This window comes from Siphateles boraxobius, unplaced genomic scaffold (genome assembly GCF_051911475.1).
Source record: "Siphateles boraxobius isolate OS27281-9 unplaced genomic scaffold, OSU_SipBor_1 11, whole genome shotgun sequence".
Classification (NCBI taxonomy): Eukaryota; Metazoa; Chordata; class Actinopteri; order Cypriniformes; family Leuciscidae; genus Siphateles; species Siphateles boraxobius.
In genome coordinates, this window is record NW_027508711.1 from 13,462,258 (window position 1) to 13,489,079 (window position 26,822).

The 26,822-nt window shown below is 44.4% G+C and overlaps 1 protein-coding gene and 1 long non-coding RNA gene across 4 annotated transcripts in view; one reads left to right on the forward strand and one right to left on the reverse strand.

Moving 5' to 3' along the window:
* LOC143703363 (uncharacterized) overlaps positions 1-26,822 on the forward strand; it is a 276,206-nt gene that overhangs the window by 169,261 nt on the left and 80,123 nt on the right. The window lies entirely within an intron of this gene.
* Positions 9,546-16,765, reverse strand: LOC143703127 (uncharacterized). Of its 2 annotated transcripts, XM_077197250.1 has the most exons (3): positions 11,461-11,576; positions 10,698-10,814; positions 9,546-10,569 (listed from the first exon to the last, which is right to left on the reverse strand). In XM_077197250.1, exons 2-3 carry the CDS (start codon positions 10,753-10,755, stop codon positions 9,761-9,763), a joined length of 867 nt encoding a protein of 288 aa, XP_077053365.1. In that variant the 5' UTR covers positions 10,756-10,814; positions 11,461-11,576; the 3' UTR covers positions 9,546-9,760. The 2 variants fall into 2 exon arrangements, with proteins under 2 accessions (XP_077053365.1, XP_077053361.1); XM_077197246.1 differs by lacking the exons at positions 10,698-10,814; positions 11,461-11,576 and adding an exon at positions 16,616-16,765.

Below are 26,822 nucleotides of genomic sequence, written 5' to 3' on the forward strand. Positions count from 1 at the left end.
AGCAGGCCATCTCGCGTGCTCATTGGCTGCCCTGCGGGCAACTGCTGCAGCCTACCAGTGCGCCCGGCGTGACGTCACGCCCAATGAAGGGCGCCCGCGCCTTTATAGCGTCACAGCCCACCAGATAGGCGTGGCTTAGCGTATAAAATAGGGGCTGTAGGCTGAATTCTCTGGTTTTTCGACGACTGAAGCGAAGTCGCTCGTGGCGTGAGCACGGCCGGTTACGCAATACTCGTTCCCTCTCTAGAGAGAACCGAGGTTACGTTAGTAACCGAGTATCGTTCTCTTACGAGAGGTTCTCTCGTATTGCGTAAGTTTAGCTTACGCTACGGGAACACTTTGTCAACGCCGTGCGCGCCAAGCATCCACATGAGACCCCGAGCTTAAGGGGAACCCCATAAGTGGAAAAAATAAGGTGGCCAGCCACGCGGGCCATCACTTGTACATAAGCACACATAGGGAATACAGAGCAGCGCGCCGGTCTGTATAGTCATATGGCACATACCCTACTTAGTGCAGCTCAACCAGGAGAGCTGAGTCATGAACGTGATCTGAGCAGGAGATCTGGGCAGAATACACCTCTTTTCAGACTGACAACAGTTTAGCCTGCAAGGCAGGAACTTCTAGGTTATAAAACCTGACAAAGGTAGACGGGGAGCTCCAGCCCTCCGCTACACATATGTCATGGATAGAAATTCCACTGGACCATGCCCACGACGAGGCCACACCTCTCGTGGAATGAGCCCTGATGCCCAGAGGGCATTGCAGGCCTTTTGACGCGTAAGCTGCCGCTATAGCGTCCACTATCCATCTGGACAGGCTCTGTTTCGAGGAGGCAAGCCCCTTGGCGCGCCCACCAAACGAAACGAAAAGCTGTTCCGAACGCCTGAAGGAGGCGGAGCGCGTAATGTAAACCCTCAGCGCTCTGACAGGGCAGAGGAGATTCACATCACTTTCGCTGTCAGATGCTGGCAGAGCTGACAGCGAAATAACTTGCGCTCTGAATGGAGTGCCCATCACTTTAGGGACATAACCATGTCTAGGTCTGAGGATGACTTTAGAGTCATTTGGTCCGAACTCAAGACAGGACGCGCTGACAGTCAGCGCGTGCAGATCCCCTACACGTTTTACTGACGACAGTGCAGTCAGAAAAACGGCTTTTAGTGATAGATATTTCAACTCCACGGAGTCTAGTGGTTCAAATGGAAAAGCTTTCAGGGCCTCGAGGACCAGTGAAAGATCCCACATGGGAACCGACGGGGGGCGCGGCGGATTCATCCTTCTAGCTCCTCTAAGGAAGCGGATGACCAACTCATGTCTTCCCAGTGACTGGCCGTGCGTCGATTCCGCGAATGCTGCTACGGCCGCCACGTAAACTTTGAGCGTGGATGGGGATCTTCCCTTATCCAACAGCTCTTGTAGGAAAGTGAGCAGATGCGCCACCCCGCATGTCCGCGGGTCCAGACCTCTGTCGGTGCACCATCCAGAGAACACCGACCATTTAGACGCGTAGAGCCTTCTCGTGGAAGGGGCTCTAGACTGCGTGATCGTGTTCATCACTCCTTCTGGCAGGGCAACGAGTACCCGTTGATCAACCATGCATGCAGAGACCAGCGCTCTGGATGGGGATGCCAGATCGTGCCGCGAGCTTGAGAGAGGAGATCTGCCCTCACCGGAATCGGCCACGGAGCTGTATGTGACAGCCGTGCCAGTTCCGGGAACCAAGTCTGATTCTCCCAACGCGGGGCTATGTGGAGCACCGAGTGGCGCGTTTCCCTGATCCTCTTGATCACCTGTGGCAACAGAGAGACCGGAGGGAAAGCATATAGCGGGAGGCTGGGCCAAACCTGGGCCAGCGCGTCCTCGTCCTTCGAGAAGAACATCGGGCATTGAGCGTTGTCTTTTGACGCAAACAGGTCGACTTCCGCTCTGCCGAATAGGCGCCACAGTTTCTGGACCGTTTGGGGGTGCAGGGACCATTCCCCTGGGGGAACATTGTCCCTGGACAGTCTGTCTGGGCCGTCGTTCAAATGGCCAGGCACATGCGCCGCCCTCAGCGAGCGCAGGTTCGTCTGTGACCAAATAAGGAGGCGTTCCGTCAGATTGCAGAGATTTCTGGATCTGACACCGCCCTGACGGTTTACATAGGATACCACAGATGTGTTGTCCGAGCGGACAAGAACATGCTGGTCCTGTATAAACGGGAGGAAGCACTTCAGCGCGTTCTCGACCGCTATCATTTCCAGACAGTTTATGTGAAAACCCTTCTCCTGGTCTGACCACTGGCCAAAGGCCGGTCTGCCCTCGAACAGCGCGCCCCAACCCGAGTTGGACGCATCTGTCGAGATGACCTTCCGATAAGAGATGGTTCCCATCATTACTCCATGCTGGTACCAATCGGCCACTAACCAGGGCTGCAGAGCTGTTATGCAGGTCTGAGTCACTCTGATTTTCTGGCCGCCAGACACCCAGGCTCGGCGAGGCGCGCGAGCGTTCAACCAGCGTTGGAGCGGGCGCATGCGCAGTAGGCCCAGCTGGAGCACCGCTGCAGCTGATGCCATACAGCCCAACATCCTTTGAAATGTTTTCAAAGGGAGAAAGCTGCCCTTCTGGAAAGATGCGGCTAGGTGGCGAACACGGCGCGCGCGCTGTGTCGATAAACGAGCCGTCATGGTCACCGAGTCCAGTTCTATTCCTAAAAAGGAAATTGACTGGCTGGGCAGTAATGAGCTCTTGGTCCAGTTGACCGTGAGACCCAAGCTTTCCAGATGACTGAGAAGCACTGTTCTGTGAGATAGTAGTTCTGTCTCTGACTGTGCCAATATCAGCCAATCGTCCAGATAGTTCATTATGCGCAGCCCCTGACTTCTCAGGGGGGCGAGCGCCGCGTCCATGCACTTTGTAAATGTACGGGGTGCTAGGGACAGGCCGAACGGCAGGACGGTGTATTGATATGCCTGACCGTCGAAGGCGAATCTCAAAAATTGCCTGTGACGGGGTACTATCTGAATCTGAAAATAGGCATCCTTCAGATCTAGAGAAATAAACCAGTCCCTCGGGCGAACGTGCGCGAGGATTTTTCTGGTCGTAAGCATTTTGAACGGTCTTTTTACAAGCACTTTGTTCAAATATCTCAGATCTAGGATAGGTCTGAAGGCTCCGTCCTTCTTGGGTACGAGAAAATATCGGCTGTAAAAGCCTGACTCGCTCAGAGAAGGCGGCACCTTTTCTATAGCCCCTTTGCACAGCAGCTTTGCTATTTCTGCGTGAAGTAGGTGTGCTACTTCCGCATTCACTATCGTCGCGGTCCGGGCTTGAAAGCGCGGAGGACGGCGAATGAATTGAAGTGCATAGCCCTGCTTTATTGTGCTCAACACCCATTCTGAAATCCCTGGGATAGTTTCCCACGCAGCTATGTGAGCCGCCAGGGGGCGAATGGCCTCCGGGTTCAGACCGCCGCCATTTGCGGGCTTGTGAAACTGAACCGGAGCCGAGAGCGCGCGCGGGCAATGGCCGCTCGCTGACAGCCGAGACCGGCTGACTTATGTGAGATGTCCCGATCATAAGGGATGGGGAACATACTTTTGCCACACTTTGACGCGCGAGCAGCGCTCTGGGCGGGAGAGCTCTCTGTAAGCGTGAGCGCGCGCACGCGGGCACGAGACTTACAACTGTATCTGACGCCCCGATCATTGTAGATGGGGAGCGTTTTATTAACGCCCTGTGTTTCATGATAACACTTAAACGCACAGGCGGGACCCGGGGGAAGGTTTGTGTTAGCAAGCGTGAGCGCTCTCTGGCGGGCACGAGACTTACGTTCATAAGCTTTTTTGATCGTGTAACAGAGCGGGCAGATAGTGGGCACAGACCTGTGGACACATTTCTTACATTCAACACTCGAGCGGCTTTCCTGCGCTTTATGAGAGTGTGCTCTGTGAGTGACACGGGATTTTGAGTGCTTATGTGTAGGGGTGAACACTGGGGCGTGGGCACATTCACTACACTTAAAACACTGACGGCGTGAGCCGGACCAGACATTATACTCTTTTTGAGATTTCTCTGGGTCGCCGTGAAAACGGCGTTTGTGTGCAGGCGAGAGGGTGAATAAACCGGCTCGTTGGCTGCTAGTTGAACCACTGCAGTAGCCTGTTCGAAGGGGACTGACAGGGAAATGAACTTTGACGGCGGTCCGGCCGCAGCGGGACACGCGCGTCTTTTCTCTCCCGCTGTTAGGAGGGCTTCGCGTGCTCAGACTTCAGCGTGAGCCTTTGCCGAGGCCCTCTGGGGGGCGGCGGTCTGCGACGGCTGTCTGAGCGCGATCTAGGGCGGCCGCCCTGACGTCGCTGCGAAGGCTGATGCTGAGGCTGTGCTGGACGCTGGGTGCTGGTTCGCACAGGAGGCTGGCTTTGTCTCTCGCGAGAGCGGCCTGTGGCGGAACTCGAGCGTCGCGGCAGGAAGAGGTTCATGGCCTGCGTGGTCTTTTGCACCATAGAGTAGCGGTCAACAATCCCGTTCACCGCTGGGCCGAAGAGACCAATGGGGGAAAGCGGCGCGTTCAGAAAGGTGGCTCGCTCAGTTTCCCTCATATCCGCGAGCGTTAACCAGAGGTGCCTCTCCGTCACGGTTAACGCGGCCATGGCTCGTCCGATGGCCTGGGCTGCAGCTTTGGTGGCGCGGAGAGAAAGATCCGTCGCGCTTCTCAAATCCGTAACCGCAGCTGGGTCCCGGCCCTTCTCATCCCATTCACGGAGGAGGTCGGCTTGCAGGATCTGAAGCACAGCCATCGAGTGTAGAGCAGACGCGGCCTGGCCGGAGGCGGCATAAGCGCGGCCGACCAAGGCGGAAGTGGCTCTGCAGGCTTTAGACGGGAGGGCTGACCGTGACCGCCATCTCGCGGAGGGCGGGCAAAGGTGCGCTGCGACCGCCTCTTCCACAGGGGGAATCGCTGTGTACCCTTTCTCGGCGGCGCCGTCCACTCGGGAGAGCGACGCGGAGGCCTGTGACTGAAGTCTAGCCGAAAAAGGCGAATTCCACGACTTCGTCAGCTCCGCATGAAGTTCCGGCAGGAATGGAGCGGGCCTGGTTTCTGAAACTGCGCGGCGGCGACTTTGAAGGAAGCAGCCGTCGAGCCTGTTCGGCGCGGGTTCCTTCGGCAGCGACCACTCGAGCCCGAGACGGTCGACAGCTTGCGTCAGCAGGCGCATAAGTTCCGCGTCAGCTCCAGCGCGGGTACGGGCGGATTCCTGGATTGACGAGGAGGCGGAGTGAAGCGACCATTCCTCGCTGTCTGATGCCAGGATAGAGCAGCAGTCTTTTGTGGCGTGTCCCACGGACTCATCCTCCGAAGTGACGGCAGTGAGGCTCGCAAGCGGCAGCTGCGCGTCAGTGAGGAGAGGTGGGGAAGGCGAGTGCGAGGCTCGAGGGAGGTTCTCCGGCGAGCGCGTCGCTGTGGCCACAGGTTCCGGCTGTCTCAGGGAACGGCGCTTCTTTCTGCGCGGTCCCACAGGAGGCGGAGTGACTGCTGTGGTGTTGAACGCTTCGAGTCGAGCCCGCAGGGTCGACAGCGGAAGCTCCTCATAGAGCTCGCAGCCCCCGGACGCGAGGGCGAGCTCTGCGTGTTCCAGGCCCAGGCAGAGAGCGCAGATCAGGTGGCGGTCTCCGGCGCTGAGCGGGGCTTTACACGAGCCGCAGGAAGTGCGAGGCATCTTTAAAAAGACGCTCACTGCTCTTTTAGAATGATTTGCAAAAAAGGATACGTCGCCGGATAGCGTAGCTCGCACGGATGGCTTCCTCAGCGCTGTCCTAAGCTGGCTGTTCGCTGTTCGACGGCGGCGGTGGCTTCTCTCAAATCCAGCGATGCGAAGAGCTCGCTGAAGAGTCGAAAAATCAGAGAATTCAGCCTACAGCCCCTATTTTATACGCTAAGCCACGCCTATCTGGTGGGCTGTGACGCTATAAAGGCGCGGGCGCCCTTCATTGGGCGTGACGTCACGCCGGGCGCACTGGTAGGCTGCAGCAGTTGCCCGCAGGGCAGCCAATGAGCACGCGAGATGGCCTGCTCTAGGTCTGCTAGCTGCTGCACTGCGTTGACAAGTTATACAAAATTAAGGATAATTTTTTGGCTTCAGTATCTCGAGAAGATGAATCTTTCCCGTAGCGTAAGCTAAACTTATGCAATACGAGAGAACCTCTCGTAAGAGAACCCTGGTTCTCTCGAGATTTTCAATTTATAAGTAAAATAAAAACTATGGTAAACATAACTTGACGATAGTTTGATGTTTTGTTCTACAACGTAAATTACTCATAAGAAATATTCATCCCAAATGCGAGTTTTGAAGCAGTTGTGATCTTTTCTTTTTAAACGTACAGTTTTAATAAGTAGATGTCAGTTTTGGGTGTGAGTGTGTGCAGTTTATAATAAGTTATGATAACCATATGCTTTATTTTACTCATAAATTGACCCCATTTACCAAAATTTACAAAATCTCGAAGGAACCAGCAGCGAATTAGACTTTAGTTTCTGACGTCATCCGTATGCCACTGTATTTTTGGAAATAAAATAAGGCCAGCAGCTTACTTTTGATGATACAATACTTGGAAGGAAAAAATTATGTATTGCTGTTGGCAGTGTTCGATTTTAAAAGAACAGATAAATAAATTGAATCCTAAAGAAAAAAAAAATGCATTAAACTTGTGGTGGTTGAGGAAAGAACCCTGACATTGTAAAGCGCTTTGGGTGTACAGTAGTAAAGTGCTATATAAATGCCTTGATTTATTTGATTAAATTCACACATTCAATCACTGCCTGATTTTATAAATGATTCATTATTATTCAGTCAAACTTCACTGAATTGTTTTTTGTTTTAATTTAACATCCATAACGGAAAATTAAATTTACATTACATTTACTTTCAATGCTTAAAGGGATAGTTCACCCAAAAATGAAAATTCTGTCAGTATTTACTCACCCTCATGTTTTCCAACCCCGTAAGACCTTCGTTCATCTTCGGAACAAGAATTAAGATATTTTTGATGAAATCTGAGAGCTGGATCACTCCTCCATACCAGTCCATAGGCTTCTTCAGGGATTGAAACTTGCCAGCCCCGAAAAGTTATTAAAGACATTGTTAAAATAGTCCAAGTGACGTGACAAAAATCGGTAAAACAGAGGATTGGCCAGTGTTTTCGCTATGTACATTAGCCAAAGTAGTGTCCCGGCCCGCCGCTGCTTCAGAATCGGGTCGGGGCAGACGCAGACTGACACACAATAATAATCTACACCAGTCACCATTACTTTGTCTGTACCCACGTTCTCACTACACGCTGTTCTGTTGTCAATAAACACACAATGCCATCATGCCACCGACGTTTACACTCTCTCTGTGTGTGTGCTACCATAGATATCATATAGAGACTAGATGCCCTATTGGCCGCTGTGGCGCAAGAAATGCGGCCGCCATCTTAAACCGATCATACTCCTATTTGCATTGCATAGCAGCAGTAGATGCCAGAGCACTGTGCAGCATATTCCTGCTCAAATCGGCGGACCATCACTCGGGGATTACTTTTCACAAGTAAGATTTAACATTTAACATTACCGTACTATTGGTTGTATTTTGTGAACAAAATATTCAATGTGTCCTGTATCGTAGCTACGTGTATGACCTTTGCAGCAAAAAACCCGCGTGAAAATCAGTTCGGTATTCAGTGAGATATGATTAATTAAATGCGCTGGCAGCTCATTGCACCTGCCAAACAGATTAAACTGAGCGGAGCGGGTGACCTGTTTAAGATGGCGGCCCCACGGCTCGTCCGCGCCAATAGGCAGTAGCGGTCGATAGGGCGTCTATCTATATGATGTCTATGTATGCTACGACTCCTGAGTGACATCGCCGGGGTCCTATGAGGAGCTGGTAGCTGCCTCAATCGTGCCTGTATGAGCGGACTGGTAACCATAGTGATCATATACCATCTATGACAGAGCTGAGTCTGTGATTTTCTGAACTGAAAAAATCGACTGTATATAAATGCCACATAAAGGCAATGAAGAGACAAAAAACAATCACCTCGTTTTTTTTCAAAAACCAAACAATGCAAGCATCCTATGCCTGTTGACTTTCCCAGATATGGCAGATTAGATTTGTTAAGGGGAATAGCTAGTCTGACAATAATGACAAGAAGGCTTTTGCACTTAGTAAACACAGCAAAATGTGGAGACCATATGCATTTAGGTGAGTGGACAGAGGCAAATAATGAATGAACACAAAGAGAATGGTAGGATAAATCAAATAATTTATCGTCGTCAGGAAATAATGTTTTATCTTATCATTTAACCCATTGTACTGTATAAATTGACTGAGGTATGTTCACTGTCGTGTAAGCCACTATAAAAATAATTATAATACGTAAATTTGTGTGGTGCAAGGTTTATGCAAACAACAAATAAAGGCCTACATAAACTTTTGACATCCTCTTATAGCAGGAAATCATGTTTTTTTTTATTGTACGGACTGGAGCAACGGAGGATATAGATTCTTAAATTATGGGCTATGAAAAACATTTCTTAATATGTCATACATCATTTGAAAGATATTTGTAATTTATAAATTGCAACAAACTTGTAATTAACACTTACATTTAAAATTGAGAGTTATTCTTAGACATTTTTGAAATAGTAGTTTTAGCCATTACTTCTCAGGAATATGTTGTATTTCACATTGTTGTGAAATTCTATTGAGGTATAGAGGGTAAACTGAAATTATAAGATTTAAAATGTTGTCCTCCTGGCCTGCAGGCAATTTCTGATGACCGTAAGGCAGGCCCTAGTCAGTCAAGTGAGGATCTGGAGGAGGGCAGAAACAGTAGAAAAAGATAGCATGAGGAAGGAGAGACAGTAACATTACATAAGATAAGCAACTGTTTAAATAAAAAATTGAAAACTGAAGACATGAAGTTTTGGTGGGTGATTGGCATACTAGTCAAATAACAGTCTGATCATGCATTGCTAGTGGTCATCAGGTAGGCCTTTGTTTACTGTTGTTTATCCATGATTTCAAATAAGAATCCCTCAATGGCTTTTTAGTGCAAATTATTAGCCCGAATTACGCAAAGTAACTACTTGAGCACTTGTTAAAGCCCAGATTTTACAAAATAATAAATAGAGTTTAAATCATTTGCTGACAGCTTGGTCCCCCCCCAGGTAAAAAAAATCCTATCTGCGCCACTGGTGTAACTGATTCTAATCTAAAACATTCCACTACTGGATCTAACAACAAGATAATTGGAAGAGATCAATGCATCATTTAATAGAAAAAAAAAAAAATGAAACAGATTTTAGGTGCTTAAATTGAGCCTCCTTAAATTTCCTAAAATAAATGTTATACAACAGCAGATTTAAAGATGTTGGCTGATCCATGTTTTAAAGTCATTAAGTTACATTTGTGGTACGGACCATTTTTATAGGTTCATATAGAAAAATTTAAAAAAAAATTCTCAAGACAATGTTAAAACCCTTTGATTACACAAAAATAAATGTATTAGTAAGACACTTAGGTTTTGTTCCTTTTTATTTCTCATAGCAATCAGCACATTCCATAACTGGCCATATACAGTATATTAATAAAAAACATTCAACCAAAAAATACCCCATGATCAAAACGGATTTTAATATATTTACATCTACACTTCAAGAATGAGTTTCTAACATCGTTGAACAACTCATTAACATTCACAGTTTTAATGGACTGACGCCACCATTGTTTCACAAGTGCTTTCGCTCACTTCGACAACAATGCTTCTTCTTATGAGTCAATAGATTAGAGGAACAGGTGAAACTCTTCCCACATGAGGAGCACTGGTGTGGCTTCTCTCCAGTATGAACACTCTTGTGAGCTATCAAGGATGAAGAATGAGAGAAACTCTTACCACAGTGTGAGCACTTGAACGGCTTCTCTCCAGTATGAATTCTCCGGTGTCTTTTTAAGTTGCTTAATGTATTAAAGCTCATCCCACAGTCAAAGCACATATAAGGTCTCACACCAGTATGAATAATATGGTGAACTTGTAAATTTTTTAGTAGTGAAAAACTCTTTCCACAAAAAGAGCAAACATGAGTCTTCACACCTGCATGAACTTTAAGGTGTTCTCTTAAGTTTTGGTCAAAAACAAATGTTTTATCACACTGATCACAGCTGAATGATCTCACTCCAGAGTGAGAGTGCAGATGAGTGGTGAGAGAGCTTTTGGATGCGAAACTCTTTCCACACTGAGTGCATGTGAACAGTTTTTCTCCAGTGTGAACTAGTAGGTGCCTCTTCAAGTGTCCTTTCAGCACGTAACTCTTTCCACACTCAGTGCATGTATGAGGTCTTTCTCCAGTGTGAAATCTCATGTGTCTCTTTAGGTTTGATTTATTTTTTAAACTCTTCCCACACTCAGAACAGGTAAAACAATCTTTTTCACCAGTTTTCCGAGCACTTTTCGGTGTCAAATTCTTTTCAGCCCGTGAAATGATGTTTTTATCTTCATTTGCGAGATGATGCTGTTTGTCTTCATTCACTTCCATTTGGTCTAAAATCAACATATTAAATTTCCATAATTTAAATAAAGGAGGACAAATAATAAACAAAAAAAACACATTGTCAATTTAGCATTGTATTTCTCATTAGTCATTAAAGAGAATAAAGGAAAACACCAACCTATTTGTTCCTCTTTATCTTCATATTTTATTCGGCAGGGTTCTTCTTTAAACTCCATCTTTACAATAGTACGCCAGTAGTTTGTCCTCGAGTAATTCCTCCTGCTTGCTGCTTCTCCTGTGGGAAGATGGGAATATTCCGCAGCATTTATACTCTTATGATGAACTGCTGTAGGACCGGCTTCACTGACTGAAGGTGTGAATTGTGGTCGCTGTTGCTCATTTAGAAGATGCTCATCACACTAATCACTCTCAATTATACAGGTGTAAGTGTTTGGCTCAAATAATTATTTAGAAACAATTCAATTTCAATTTCAAACTCATCTAGCTGCTTTCTGTGTCGCTTTTACACTATATTTACCATAGACTGATTCAGTTAAAGAACAACCAGGGCCGGATTCGGGATTCGGGACAACAATTTAGATTTCGGGACTGTCCCGAATTTTTTGGGACTTCTGGTCACCCTAATTGTAAGGTTACCAGGTTACATTCAAACATTACATAAAATGTCGCTCAACATAATACATAACCTTCACAACCTGTCATGTGAACAATACGATCGTTAGTCAGTATGAGTTTAAGAAACCGGACAAAGGTAAATCGGACAAAGGTAATTAAATCGGACAAAGGTAATTTAAATGTAACGTAGCCTAATAATTTCGGATTCAAACTCTGAATCAAATTAATTCGGAAACCATTCAAATTTTGATTCACCAAACGTTTGGGTTTATATTTTACCTGATAAATACAATTAATGTACTTACAGTTTGAAAAACACACCAGATACACTGCAGCATGAACAGATTTTAATCCCCTGACAGATTTTTTTTTGTTATTGTCAATTGTGTTCGGCAGTTTTTTTGTTGGTTTTGTCCTCATGCCACGGGCCAATGTTTCCACCTTGTGGACAAACTAATTATTGCAAAACAATTCAATGCACAACTTATCATAGCTAATCATAAACAGCAGAAGTAGGTTATACTTCGAGCTTAAAGCTGCAGTCCGTTACTTTTTTGTTTTCAAAAATTATAATAATCACTAGTATATCTATAATAAGTGTTTATATTAGACCGGGGTTGCTCAGTTCATGCGTGACTCGTCATATATATCTGGTACGACCCGACCGGTCTAATATAAACACTTATTATAGGTATACTAGTGATTATTGGTATACTAGTGATTATTATAAATTTTCTAATTTTTGAAAACGAAAAAGTAACAGACTGCAGCTTTAAGCCATATATGGCTAAGTTCTGCAAGGTGCAGTTCTGTTAATTAACAGCTAGAGCGCCAAAAGTTACCGAAGCAGCTTTAAGTAAACCAAGAAAAGCACAGCATCAGTTTCTCCCAACAAAGATGTTTAATTTAAAATAATAGGCTACATATTTGTAATATTTGGATATAATAAATACATGAAATATAACAATACCTTTCTTTGTACAGTATTTTCACCATAACAGAAATTGTCTTTGATACCTTCTGTCTGGACTCATTTCATTGTTGCATGTTAACAATATTGTTTATTTGAATACAAATTGGGTTCAACTTAAAGTTAGCTGGTACAAATAGCCAATTATTGATTTTAAAATGCAAAAATAGTTTCTGACAAATGGAGAAAGCATTCTTGGGTTCCGAGATATTGTGTCAAAAAAACCCCAAAGGAATAGGCTTATTTCACGCAGCCCCCATTTTGTAATCGAAAGTCGAAGAACCCCGGAAGTAAAGATAAACAACAATGCATTGGACTACCAAACTGAAGCTGCTGCCGCGATTTACACTATTGGATGTTAATATCCAATATAGGATGTGTTTATAGTTAGTTCCTGTTTCTTTTTTTACTTTCTGAATTATATATATATTAAAAAAATATATTTATAAATTAATTTCACTGTATATAGTCTAAAGTATGAAAGACATGTATGTACAGTTTTAGAATAACTAATTTCTACATTAAACACAACAATACACCATTGCATTCGCGATCTCCTGTGATTAAAGGCGACACTTCCGGTTTTCTTCCCACCGGAGCCTCGCTTTCGATTTGAAAATAACGGCTGCGTGAAATAAGCGTATAGTTCGCCAGAGAAAGGAGGAGGAGGAAACAAAACTATTGGCGGAAGTTCACGGATTTTGGCGTGTTCACACTGCAGGAACTAGGATCGATTTTAGTTTAACTCCTTTTGGAGGAACTAATTTAGCTCCTACTCCAGAGTTGGGTCTAAAGCAGCACAGTAGGAACTATCCATGATGTTGGTTTACGGTGATTGGCCCGAACGCACGCAAAACACCAGCAGCTGCCATTTAAAAAAAAGGTTCTGTGAACACACAGATTATAGCCTATATATTTACTCCAGAAACTAACTCTATGAACATGGAAAACATTGATGGCTGGGCCTCTTAACCTTATGGTGTGGAGAAAATCCAAAGCGACTTTGAGGGGACCAAGCAAAATATGATTATGTATTTCTGCTCAGCTAGCAACACTGGACATCATCCACATGGCAAATGCTAATAACTTTTCAGTACTATCTACTTTCTATGTATAACAGTTCTATCTAATAACATATTAGACAAGACTGTTAGACAGATTGTAAACTAATGAACACGGAGAATGTGAGCACGGTTTGTTTGCTCAGGCTCTGGCTGCCGTTTTCAGTGCCATCAAAATAAAGGTCCGCCGACTATCAAAATAAAAGTCACAACAACAAGTGTGGCTTACGTCACTTCAGAGATCCTGGGCGGTGCGAATGCAACCAGGAAAATGTTCCTATGGGAACCATTAGTTCTCGGGGAACCACACTGATGGTTAGTTCCTAGAACTAAGTAGAACTATTCGGTGTGAAAGCCCCTATAGATTTAACACCGTGTCAAAAAATCCGATTGGAATTTCAGTTTATCCAGTAGGATCTTATTGGATTCTTATAGGATCTTGTTAGGGCCTGAGCACCGATGGTGTGAGGCCTTAATCATAAGGCCTTTGCTTTGGTACATTGAGAAAATCTTGAGTTTTCGTCAAAGGGCGTGTCCCTGGCGGCCTGACAAATTTCAGTGTTTCGACTTGAAACAGGAAGTTGCTGTAACTTGGGTGAGGGCCAGGCGAGTTTGCTGGCCAATTAAGAACAGGGATACCATGGTCCTTAAACCAGGTACTGGTAGCTTTGCCACTGTGTGCAGGTGCCAAGTCCTGTTGGAAAATGAAATCTGCATCTCCATAAAGTTGCAGCAGGAAGCATGAACTGCTCTAAAACTTCCTGGTAGATGGCTACGTTGACCTTGGACCTCAGAAAACACAGTGGACCCACACCAGCAGATGACATGGCACCCCAAACCATCACTGACTGTGGAAACTTTACACTGGACTTCAAGCAACGTGGCCTCATCTTTCTTCCTCCAGACTCTGGGACCTTGATTTCCAAAGGAAATGCAAAATTTACTTTCATCAGAAAACGTCCCAGGCGAGACGCTTCTGACGCTCTGTCTTGTTCTAGAGTGGCTTGACACAAAGAATGTGACAGCTGAAACCCATGTCTTGCATACGTCTGTGTGTGGTGGTTCTTGAAGCACTGACTCCAGCTGCAGTCCACTCTTTGTGAATGTCCCCCACATTTTTGAAAGGGTTTTGTTACACAATCCTCTCCAGGGTGCGGGTATCCCTATTGCTTGTACACTTTTTTCTACCACATCTCTTCCTTCCCTTCGCCTCTCTATTAATGTGCTTGGACACAGAGCTATGTGAACAGCCAGCCTCTTAAGCAATTACCTTTTGTGTCTTGCCCTCCTTGTGCTAGATGTCAATGGTCATCTTTTGGACAGCTGTCAAGTCAGCAGTCTTCCCCATGATTGTGTAGACTACAGAACTAGACAGAGAGACCATTTAAAGGCCTTTGCAGGTGTTTTGAGTTAATTAGCTGATTATAGTGTGGCACCAGGGGTCTTCAATATTGAACCTTTTCACAATATTCTAATTTTCGGAGAGACTGATTTGGGGGTTTTCATTAGTTGTCAGTTATAATCATCAAAATTAAAAGGAATGAACACTTGAAATAAATCAATCTGTGTGTAATAAATGAATATAATATCCAAATTTCACTTTTTGAATGGAATTACTGAAATAAATCAACTTTTTTATATGACCAGCACCTGTAGTAGTCAACGTTTGAAGTGGATCAAAATTGTTGTTCAAAATTCATGTATAACTTTGATGAAAGGTTTTGATCCACTTCAAATGTTGAATTCTGTATATATTTATAAACAAAAGAAACATCCTCTCACTTTCAACAGCTTTTATTTCCAGCAAATTTCTTAATATCTGTAAATACTTGTATGAACATAAAATGCTTCAACAACTGAGACAACAACATAAACACATTTCACAGACTTTGACAAACATAAATGGAGTTATGAGCCCCTGAACAGAGTAGGGGGTCAATATCAATATCGGGCCATCAGCTGCTTTAAGTTCTACATTGCATCTCATCCTCAAACACATCTGGGGGTTCATACAGTGCCTGCAGAATTATTAGGCACGTTGATTTTCTGATCATATATTTTTTTTCTCCAGGCACATTTTACCAATTCCAAACAACAATAATCTTAATAACTACTATTCATTTTGTATTTATTCATTTATAAGTGATAATTGTTCATGAAGGCTGGAAATGCAAAATGCCTTGTGTTCAGGTGTGCATAATTATTATGCACGTTTTCTTTTACAGATAAAATAGGCCAAAAAAGAGAGCTAAGGAATCCTAAAAAATGAACCCCACTTAATAAGACTCACAAGCTGAAGTGTAGTAAAATACAAGAATAACTCATCTTCCAGAATCTGACAGTAAGGTTCTGGGAGTTCATTTTTAGTTCCATCTAAGTTTCCATCTCTGCTGGACAGACTTCAGGGTAGGAGATGGACTAAAAACTAACTCCCAAAACTGAGTGCCAGATTCTGGAAGATGAATTCTTCAAACAGTGGTACAAGAGGATGTGGTGTTGGTCCTTAGAGTCACTCTCAATCTGTCTATCTATAAAGCCTATTAAAAACAGTCTTCATGTATTTTACTACACTTCAGCTTGTGATTCTTATTAAGTGGGGTGCACTTTTTAGGATTCTTTACCTAAGTCTCTGAGATCCTGACACCTTGCACTTTTGTAGACCACAGGTAGGTTGCAGTTCTGGAAAATGGTGGCGCTAGAGACTAAAGGGTTCCTGATGTTTTCACACTTAATTCTTCACCATAATTCTTAATTATTTTGGAGTAGACGTGTCTTTTCTTCTCCACCTGTATTTGTCTGACCCTGCTGACTCAATTTCACGGTCCAATGGTAATGCCTTAACTGCAATTTCTAGTATTGCATCCTTCTCATGGGCATTTATCATTTTAAAGTTAAAGTTTTAAAGTTATCGAGTTAAATCTCTTTTTTGGCTTATTTTATCTGTAAATAAAACGTTTTAATTTCCAGCCTTCATAAACAATTACATATCACTTATAAATGATTGAATACAAAATTAATAGTAGTTGTTAAGATTAATGTGGTTGGAATTGGAAAATGTATGTAGCCTGTAAGGTATTTCACCAGTGTGAAATCTCATGTGTCTCTTTAGGTTTGATTTATTGTTAAAACTCTTCCCACACTCAGAACAGGTGAAAGAATCTTTTTCAGCAGTTTTTCTAGCACTTTTCTGTGTCAAATACTTTTCAGTCTGTGAAATTATGTTTTCATCTTCATTTGCGAAATAATGCTGTTTTTCTTCATTCACTTCCATTGGGTCTAAAATCAACATATTAAATTCCATTAATTTAAATAAAGGAGGACAAACGAGAAACATAAAAGAAAAAAATACATTGTTGATTTAGCATTGTATTGTTATATGTCAGCTTATTGTTTCATCAGTCATTAAAGAGAGTGAAGGAAAACACCAACCTATTTGTTCCTCTGTATCTTCATCTTTTATTCTGCAGGGTTCTTCTTTAAACTCCATCTTTACAATAGTACGCCACTAGTTTCTCCTTGATTAATTCCTCCTGCTTGCTTCTTCTCCTGTGGGAAGATGGGAATATTCCCCAGCATTTAAACTCTCACGAACAGCTGTAGGAGCGGCTTCACTGACTGAAGGTGTGAATTGTGGTCGCTGTTGCTCATTTAGCAGATGTTCATCACACTAATCACTCTCAGTTATACAGGTGTAAGTGTTTGGCTCAAATAATTATTTAGAAATAATTCAATTTACTCCGTGCACAAGATGGCGTCTATCAGCTTCCAGTATATGAGAGTGTGCGTCAGTACTTCCGATTTAAGCTAATCCGCACTGATAATACGAGTTTTGACATCGACACTAAGATCAAACTAGTAAGTAATAATGAGTGGATTCAGGATTAAAGAAAATCGATTAGCCTTCCAATGGGTGAAAAAGTCAGCATTACATGGTTGTGTACATAGATACTGCGGTATGGGCTCAGTGGCTAATCATAGGGACCGCTTCTGCCCTACGGAAGCCACTCGTGTGTGCAGCAGGCATTTTCAGCCGGAAGACTTAGTAGTGACTGCTGGGGGAGACTGAAGACTTGCATCGGAAGATTAGGTTTCTCCAACACCAACTGGAAGTGTTACAGCTGCGAACCCGTTTCGGCATACAATGCTTTGCAGGGTCGGACGAGAACATCCGTTTTTACACCTGGTTTATAAGGTTTTTGGAATAGCATTACACCAAGAGTGTATTTAAGTGTTTTAATATTATATTCATGCTTATTTATCTTTTTATGTTAAATGAATTTAAATGTCTAGTCTTTGACCCATGTATGAGTTATGTTTAATTTTGAGGAAGCTAATAAAAAAAATAAAACAAAACCTAACATGAACAACATTACAATATTTTAGATTTGCCTAATACAAACATTTCCAGGCCTTTTGGAAACTAGTGGAGCCTGCAGTAGATGACAGTAGTCTTGAAAAGAGGTGGGACACGTTAAAAGAAGCAGTGATAGGGACATGCCAGGAAGTGCTTGGCACAAAGAAACACCAGCATAAAGAGTGGATCTCTGCAGACAGTCTGAAAAAGATCAAGGAGAGGAAGGAAAAGAAGATGGCTGTAAACAACAGTCGCACGCGAGCAGAGAAGGCCAAGGCACAAGCAGAGTATACAGAAGCAAACAAGCAGACGAAGAAGAGCATTAGAGCAGACAAGAGGAAGTACATTGATGACCTGGCAACATCAGCAGAGGAAGCAGCGAGAGAGAACAACATGAAAGAACTGTATGACACCACCAAGAAGTTAGCAGGGAAGTACAGCAGACCGGAAAGACCAGTGAAGGATAAGAACGGAAGGCCAATTATGGGAGATGAGCAGCAAAGGAACAGATGGGTAGAGCACTTCGAGGAACTTTTGAACAGGCCAACACCACAAAACCCACCTGACATAAAACCAGCGAACGCAGATCTGCCGATAGACTGTAAAGTACCAACTAAAGAAGAAATAAGGAAGGCCATCAAACAGCTTAGAAATGGAAAAGCAGCGGGTCCAGACAACATCCCAGCAGAGGCGCTGAAAGCAGACATAGAAACAACGGTTGAGATGCTCTACCCACTTTTTGAGAAAATTTGGGAGGAAGAACAAGTGCCTGCAAAATGGAAAGAGGGATACCTCGTAAAGCTTCCAAAGAAAGGTGACCTTAGCAACTGCACGAACTATAGAGGAATCACACTGTTATCAGTACCAGGCAAAGTCTTCAACAGAGTCCTGCTGAACAGGATGAAGGACCCCGTCGACGCCCAACTCCGTGACCAGCAGGCCGGTTTTCGCAAGGATAGATCCTGCATTGATCAGATCGCGACGCTGCGTATTATAGTTGAGCAGTCGATAGAATGGAACTCACCCCTGTGCATCAACTTTGTTGATTACGAAAAAGCCTTCGACAGTGTGGACCGCGAAATCCTCTGGAAGCTCCTCCGGCATTATGGTGTGCCTGCAAAGATCGTCAACATCATCAGAAACTCATACGAGGGACTGACCTGCAAGGTCATCCATGGAGGACAGCTCACAGAAGCATTCCAAGTGCGGACCGGCGTCAGGCAAGGCTGTTTGCTGTCACCGTTTCTCTTCCTTCTAGCGATCGACTGGATCATGAAGACCTCAACAGCCCACAGAAAGCACGGGATCCAGTGGACGCTCTGGAATCAGCTGGATGACCTGGACTTTGCCGACGACTTGGCCCTATTGTCACACACCCAACAGCAGATGCAGGAGAAGACGAACAATGTAGCAGCTGCCTCAGTGAGAGTAGGCCTCAGCATACACAAGGGAAAGAGCAAGATCCTCAAGATAAATGCGAACAGCAACACCCCAGTTACACTTGATGGAGAAGCCCTGGAAGAGGTCGAGGCCTTTATCTACCTAGGCAGTGTCATCAACAAACAGGGGGGCACTGACGTGGATGTTAAGGCTCGTATCGGAAAGGCGTGCGCAGCATTCATACAACTCCGGAACATCTGGAGCTCCAAGGAACTGTCCGTCAAGACCAAAATAAAACTTTTTAATTCAAATGTCAAGGCAGTTCTCCTCTATGGAGCAGAAACATGGAGGACCATGGTAACCATCACCAAGAAAGTACAGGTGTTCATCAATAGCTGCCTGCGAAAGATACTCCGCATCCACTGGCCAGAGACCATCAGCAATAGCGAACTCTGGCAGAAAACAAACCAGCTACCCGCAGAAGAGGAAATCAAGAAGCGACGTTGGGGATGGATTGGACACACCTTACGTAAGCCAGCGACAAACACCACCAGACAAGCCTTAAAATGGAATCCGCAAGGAAAGCGAAACAGAGGTCGACCGAGAAATACCTGGCGCCGAGACTTGGAGGCAGACACAAAGAGCATGGGAAAGACCTGGAGTCAGCTGGAAAAAATGGCCCAGGACAGGGATGCCTGGAGATCCCTTGTTGGCGGCCTATGCCCAAGAGGGGTAGTAGGTGAAAGTAAGTAAGTAAGTAAGGAGCCTGCAGTCAACACCAAGATGGTGCGGATCACCAACGCCAAGGCTGCATCTGCCAGCAGCTCGGAGTTCTCAACCAACAACGGTACATGTGTACAATGATTATAATGCAGATCTTTTACTTTAATACAAGTAGTAATACTTTAGTGTAGAAACATCAGAAGTGGAGGAAGTATTCAGATTCTTTAAGTAAAAGTACTAATACCACACTGTAAAAATACTGTTAACCATGAAATTGTACTTTAGTAAATGTATCGAGAGACATTCCACCACTGTGTATAACAGTTTCTAGGCCTAACTATGCGTTCACACCGGACGCGAATAGCGCGTCAAATTCGCGTCTACCGCATCTAGTTTGACGCTTGACCACTTTGAGTTAATTCGCACGACAAGAGTGAAACTGACGCGCGTAAAAACAAAAGTTTGAAGCGAAATTTACGCGCGTCACGCGCGTCAGAGGCGAAAGTTTCGAACCCCGTTGGCAGCCATCTTTTTACAAGATGTCTGTTGTTGATGGATCATTTATCGAGAGAGTCATCGCTCTGTATTTGCTCTGGAGAGCAGAACAGTGGCGTAGGGATCATCAACGCCGTATTTGGGTCTACCAGACACTTCGGAGGCGAACCCAGTTCGGCGAGTTTCACCATTTTCTCCAGGAGCTGCGCCTGGATGACGGCCGCTTTCAGCGGTACTTCCCCCTGTCCCGCGCCCAGTTTGATGACCTGCTGTCCCGCATCGGAGCGAGGATCGCCCTCGCCCTCATCCACCTAATCTGTAATTTATTTTTGTTTTGATGATAAATGGAGCCAGCCTAGGCTACTACAAAAGTGATTAAACTGTCCTGTGTTTTTTTCCCCTCACACAACACAGACACGATTAACTATGTTCTTGCACTAAATTATGTTGGTTCTCTTTACATTAGAATAATAATAATGTTTCATATCATCTAGATTAGATATGGAATAAATAGCATACAAAATTAATGTCTCATATATTAAAATCACGTTTTTATGTTGCAAAATATTTACTTCACCACGTGACAGCTGCAAGCTGGCTCCTGATTGGTTAACGCGGCGCGAATTTGACGCAGAAGTTCAGATTTTTCATCTCGGGCGGCAGGCGCAAATCGTGTCAAACGCGTGAATCACCGTGTCCTAAAACTACACGTGCCGTGACACGCGATAAACAGTATCTTTTCCATGTTAATCTAAGTTTCTAATTTAGAAACGGTTCCTATTTCTGCGACGTCGCGGCTGACAGATCCGCCCACACAGAGATCTCATTGGATGGAAGTTCTGCGTGTCATGAATATTTAATCATCAAACATGGACGACGAGGAACTGATTGTCGAAGTTCAAAGGCATTCAATTCTCTACGATAAATCCCACAAATTCCACAAAGACATCAGGAAAGGATTCCGTCTGGAGAAGTATAGCTGAAGCATTGAATACACATGGTAAGTTAAGTTTAGACTTTCATCTACAGCGAATGAATGAATGAATGTAGCATTTAGCTATAGTAGGCTACTAATGACGCATCAACCTCCGTAAAACAAATTACGCTTTATTTTCAATGTAAAGTAGAGTGAATAGGCATGACGATTTGTGTCCCTGTATCAAGGGGTGTCATTCCAGACAATCTACTGAAATACAGGCAGGGTTGGGAGTCGCAATGACAATTACAGTAGTCCGAGCTGTGCACACTCGGCGCGTTGCTCGTAGCAGAGGCGCCGGCGGTGTGACATGGGGCAGAGGGGCTATTATGCATAGTCTATCATATGAATAATATATATGTGCCCCATATATGGAATCAGAGTGCCTAATGTATGTAGTAAATGGAAAATCTCACCTGTGGCACATACACTGTCCTCAGTGCAGCTTCTCTAGTAAGCAACCCTATTCGTGGAGAAACAAACCAACAGCCCACATTTTTAACATCTCTCTATACCGACCTATATTTTATATATATATGTAATGCAATGTTAATAGTTATTAATGATTTGAACTAAAATATGGTAGTTTACCATGGCGTGTAGGTCAATATATATTTTTATTATGTACTGTGCATTGCATAGCATATTATGTTTTCCCATGCTGATTAAAATCATAAGCTAGTGGCAAAAATATATCCAAAATGTGCATGGATTAAAGACCATTTTAAATTAAATTGAAATTAAACCATTTTATTCTGAACTAGAGAAATTAAAAAAAGATACCACAAGAGTAAATCATGGAAGTTTACAACTATCAGATTTGCATCAATTCAAAGTGTTTGATACAACACATTTTTAAAGCGTCTCCAAGAACTACATTTGGATGTTTTCAAATGTATTGATCAGAAACATGCTGCCTGAGAGCTGAAGTAATCTGTAAACTTCTCTCGCACATTTGATGCTTCCAGGCTTCCTCTGTTGGGGCGTTCAGTCAGCCCCCTCAAGGACACAACTTCAGATGCCTCTCTGAGCCAGTGTTCTGCTTCTCCTGGGTGTGTCAGCATGCTGTGCAGAATGCATGTCACAACAATCATGGTGTCTGTGATCTCGGGCATCAAGTTAATGTCTCTGTGGAAAATTCGCCAGCGCGAGGATAGTATACCGAATGCCTTTTCCTCTGTCATTTGGGCTCTGCTGAGGCGGTAATTGAAATTTGCCTTTCTTCTCTCTAGGTTCTTCCCTGGGTAGGGTCTCATTAAGTAGGGCTTGAGAGGGAATGCGGCATCTCCAACCATCACGTAGGGAAGTCTTCCCAGGTCCTCAGCACCAGGCAAACACTTTTCCTCAGGAACACTCAGTGTCTTCTCCTTCATTGCTCTGCCTAGTCTTGAGTTGCTGTAGACCCCTCCATCACTGCTTTTTCCAAAATCACCAACCTGAATTGCGATGAATTTATAGTTGGCGTCAACAAGGGCAAGGAGAACTATTGAGAAAGAGCCTTTATAATTGTAAAAAAGGCTTCCAGATTTTGGCGGAGCAGTGATGTAGATGTGTTTCCCATCTAGTGCCCCAATGCAGTTGGGAAAATTCCACCGATCTTCAAAGGACACAGCTATGTCCTCCCACATACCCTTTGTGGGCTTTGGGAGATAGATTGGCAACATTTGTTCTTCAATGGCCCTACATGTCTCCTTGATACAGTCAGACACTGTCTGGACTCCGAGACGGTAGCAGTACCCCAGACTGTGCACCGAGTCTCCTGTTGCCAAATACCTGTGATTAAAAAACACATTGTTAGAGTTTGTGAATAATGCATCTGTGTTTGTTTTACAGATTATGAAACTCTAAAGTCCAAGTGGAAAATCTACGAGACACATTTGTGAGAAACACAAGCAGACCACACCCACCGAGTGGTTCAGGGGCAACTAAACATAAGGAATGGAAATACTATCACTGTATGACATTCATTTTGCCATTTATTCAGCCAAGAATGTAAGATTCTTTGTTATCAAACTACAACATTCTGTCATATGTTAGTTCAAACATTGCATTTTTATAATTTAATTTAGGGTATTTTATTATTTGTTTTCCTCAGGACAAGGAGCAACTTAGATGACTACAGTCACACCAATGAATTTGCATGTGAAGAACAAGATGATGATGGAGAAAATAAAGACAGAGAACATTCAACAGATCAAGGAGAAAGAGGAAGTGAGAGAGAATACACCATGACAGGGGACGAGCAAGAAAATGCAACATCGGGACCTAGAAGAGGTCAGATAAAGAAGAGGAGGTCAGCTGCACAAGTGGCCACCTCAGAGCTGTACAAATTTCTTCAGCAGCCAATGCCTCATGAAGATCCTGATGAACTTTTTTTATTGAGTTTGGCACCCGAGATGAGGAAAATAACGGTAAATAAAGGGCAATTAAAAGTAAAATTAATGTCAACTGGGAGGAGGAGCAGCATCAAATGCCCAGGCCTATGTCTACTAATCAAATTGCACCTCAATACCACGTGTAACCTCACAACTACATTTACATTTACATTTAGTCATTTAGCAGACGCTTTTATCCAAAGCAACTTACATCTGAGGACTAAAGCAAGCGAGTCATCGTGAAGAGGGAAGAGTGATGCAAGAAGTGCTTAAAATACAAAGTTCAGGCATTGCTCAGAGTAGCAAAAGCCAGACAAGGGAAGATTTAAAAGGGAAGGAAAGATTTAAAAGAGAATTATTATTATTTTTTTATTTTTTTTATGTTAAGTACTCACGGAAGAGATGAGTTTTCAGTTGACTTTTGAATGCTGTCAGGGATTCTGCAGTACGGACGAGGGTGGGGAGATCATTCCACCAGCATGGAACCGTGAATGAGAATGTTCTGGAGAGTGATTTAGTGCCTCGCTGTGATGACACCATGAGCCGTCGCTCCTTGGCCGATCGTAGGCTTCTGGTAGGGATGTAGACTTGTAGTAGGGAGTGAAAGTAGGACGGAGCTGAGTCTATGGTAGATCTGTAAGCAAGCGTCAAAGCTTTGAATTTGATGCGAGCAGCGAGTGGTAGCCAATGCAGTGAGATGAACAAATGAGTGACGTGAGCCCTTTTGGGCTCGTTCAAGACAAGGCGGGCTGCAGCATTCTGGATCATTTGTAGAGGTTTAGTAACACATGATGGAAGTCCAGCTAGAAGAGCGTTGCAGGAATCAAGCCTAGAAATAACCAGGGCCTGGACTAGAAGTTGTGTTGCATGCTCAGTTAGGAAAGGCCTGATCTTCCTGATGTTATACATTGCAAACCTGCATGATCGAGCTGTCTTTGTAATGTGGTCTGTGAAGGTCAGCTGGTCATCAAATATTACTCCAAGATTTCTGACCGACCTTGATGGGGTGATTGAGGATGACTCTAGCTGGATAGTGAAGTCGTGCTGTAGAGACGGCTTGGCAGGGAGGACGAGAAGCTCAGTCTTTGCCAGGTTGAGCTGCAGGTGATGTTCCTTCATCCATGCTGAGATGTCCGCCAGACAGCTTGATATACGGGCAGCTACTGTGGGATCATCTGGTTGAAATGAGAGGTAGAGCTGGGTGTCATCAGCATAGCAATGGTAAGAGAAACCATGTGTCTGTATGATGGGTCCCAATGATGTGGTGTAGATGGAGAAGAGGAGCGGTCCAAGAACTGAACCCTGAGGAACCCCTGTGTTCAGTTGATGTGCTTTGGATACCTCGCCTCTCCATGCAATCCTGAAGGACCTACCTGTGACTCGAAACAGTGGAGGGAAGTTCCTTTGATGCCCAGTGATGAGAGAGTGGACAGAAGGATCTGATGATTCACAGTGTCGAAGGCAGCAGAAAGATCCAGCAGAATGAGAACTGAAGATTTGGAAGCAGCTTTTGCGATCCGCAGGGCTTCTGTGAACGACAGTAGTGCAGTCTCGGTTGAATGGCCTTTCTTGAAGCCAGATTGGTTGACATCTAGCTGGTTGGTCAGAGACAGGAAAGATGACACTTGGTTGAAAGCAACTCGTTCAAGTGTTTTCGCAATGAATGGTAGGAGAGAGACAGGTCTGTAATTCTCTAAAAGTGATGAGTCTAATTTTGTTTTTTTAAGCAGTGGAGTTACCCGAGCCTGCTTGAATGCTGTAGGGAAAATGCCAGTGTGGAGGGATGAGTTGATGATGTGTGTGAGTGCTGGTAGAAGTGTGGGAGAGATGGCTTGTAGAAGGTGTGAGGGGATGGGGTCTAGAGGGCAGGTGGTAGGATGACTGGAGAGGAGAAGTTTAGATACTTCTTCCTCGGTTAGCGGAGAGAAGGTAAAGAGAAGGTTTCTGGTAGTGGGAGAGGATGGTTTGAGTTCCTGTGTGTGTGGAGTTGAGAACTGACTGCTGATAGAGGTTGTTTTGTTGGTGAAGAAGTTAGCAAAGTCATCAGCAGTTAAAGAGGATGTGGGTGATGGTGGAGGTGGACAGAGGAGAGAGTTAAATGTCTTGAAAAGTGTTCGTGTGTTAGAGGTGCTGTTGATCTTGCTGTGGAAATATGAAGATTTTGCAGCGTGAACATCAGCAGAAAAGGAAGAGAGCAGAGATTGATACATACTCAGGTCAGACGTGTCTTTTGATTTGTGCCATTTCCTCTCCATTGCCCTGAGTTTGGTCCGGTGTTCACGAAGAACCTCAGATAACCAGGGGTTAGAGGGAGTAGCGCGTGCTGGCCTGGAGGAGAGAGGGCAGATATTGTCTAAAGAAGAAGTTAAAGTGTAGCATGAAGTATCTGTTGCGGTATTCACATCTAGAGATGAGAATTGTGAAGGTGAGGGAAGTGAAGATGACACAGCAGAGGAAAGATGGGAAGGAGAAAGTGAGCGCAGGTTACGTCTGAAAGTAACTGGTAGGGGAGTTGGTGGAGCATGGGTAGTGAGTTGTAGTTTGAAAGTAATGAGGAAATGATCTGAAACATGGAGAGGTTTCACCAAAATGTTGTCTGTGATGCAGTTGCGTCTGTAAACCAGGTCCAGTTGGTTGCCTGACTTGTGAGCACCTGTGGTGATGAGCCGTTTGAGATCGAATGAGGCTAGAAGAGAGATGAAGTCTGTTGCATACGCCTTTTCTAGATGAATATTGAAATCACCAAAGACTACGAGTGGGGTGCCATCCTCAGGGAAAGAGGACAGCAGCACATCCAGCTCCTCAACAAAGCTTCCCAGTTGACCTGGGGGGCGATAAATAACTACAATATGGATCCTAATGGGAGTTGTAAGTGTAATTGCATGATATTCAAACGAGTTGTTATTGCATAGAGAAGAGAGAGTTGAGTATATCCAGTTGTTAGAAATGAGAAGACCAGTACCCCCACCCCTCCCAGACTGGCGAGGGGTGTGGGAGAAAGAGAAGTTGTTAGAGAGAGCAGCAGGGGTTGCTGAGTCTTCTGGACGGATCCAGGTCTCAGTCAAGCCCAATATATTAAGAGTAGAATGAGATGCAAAGGCTGGAATGAAGTCAGCCTTATCGACTGCTGACTGACAATTCCATAGACCCATAGAAAGAGAGAGAGGTGTGTGTGTGGATAAGAGAATGGGACGCAGATTAGCAGTATTGCGCTGCCTTCTATGCGTGGTGAGTGCACGTTGTCGAGAGACAACAGGAATGTATTGAAAGCACATGGTATGAAAGGGAAAAAAGATAGAAGTGGGAAAGGAAAAGGAGAGAAGACGATACTTA

Bases quoted from the DNA above. Each gene is read 5' to 3' on its own strand.
- LOC143703127 (XM_077197246.1), bottom strand. From the start codon at position 16,673: ATGGAGTTTAAAGAAGAACCCTGCAGAATAAAAGATGAAGATACAGAG. The intron at 10,570-16,615 runs GTTGGTGTTTTC...TGTTGATTTTAG, and splicing joins AGATACAGAGGAACAAATAG to ACCAAATGGAAGTGAATGAA.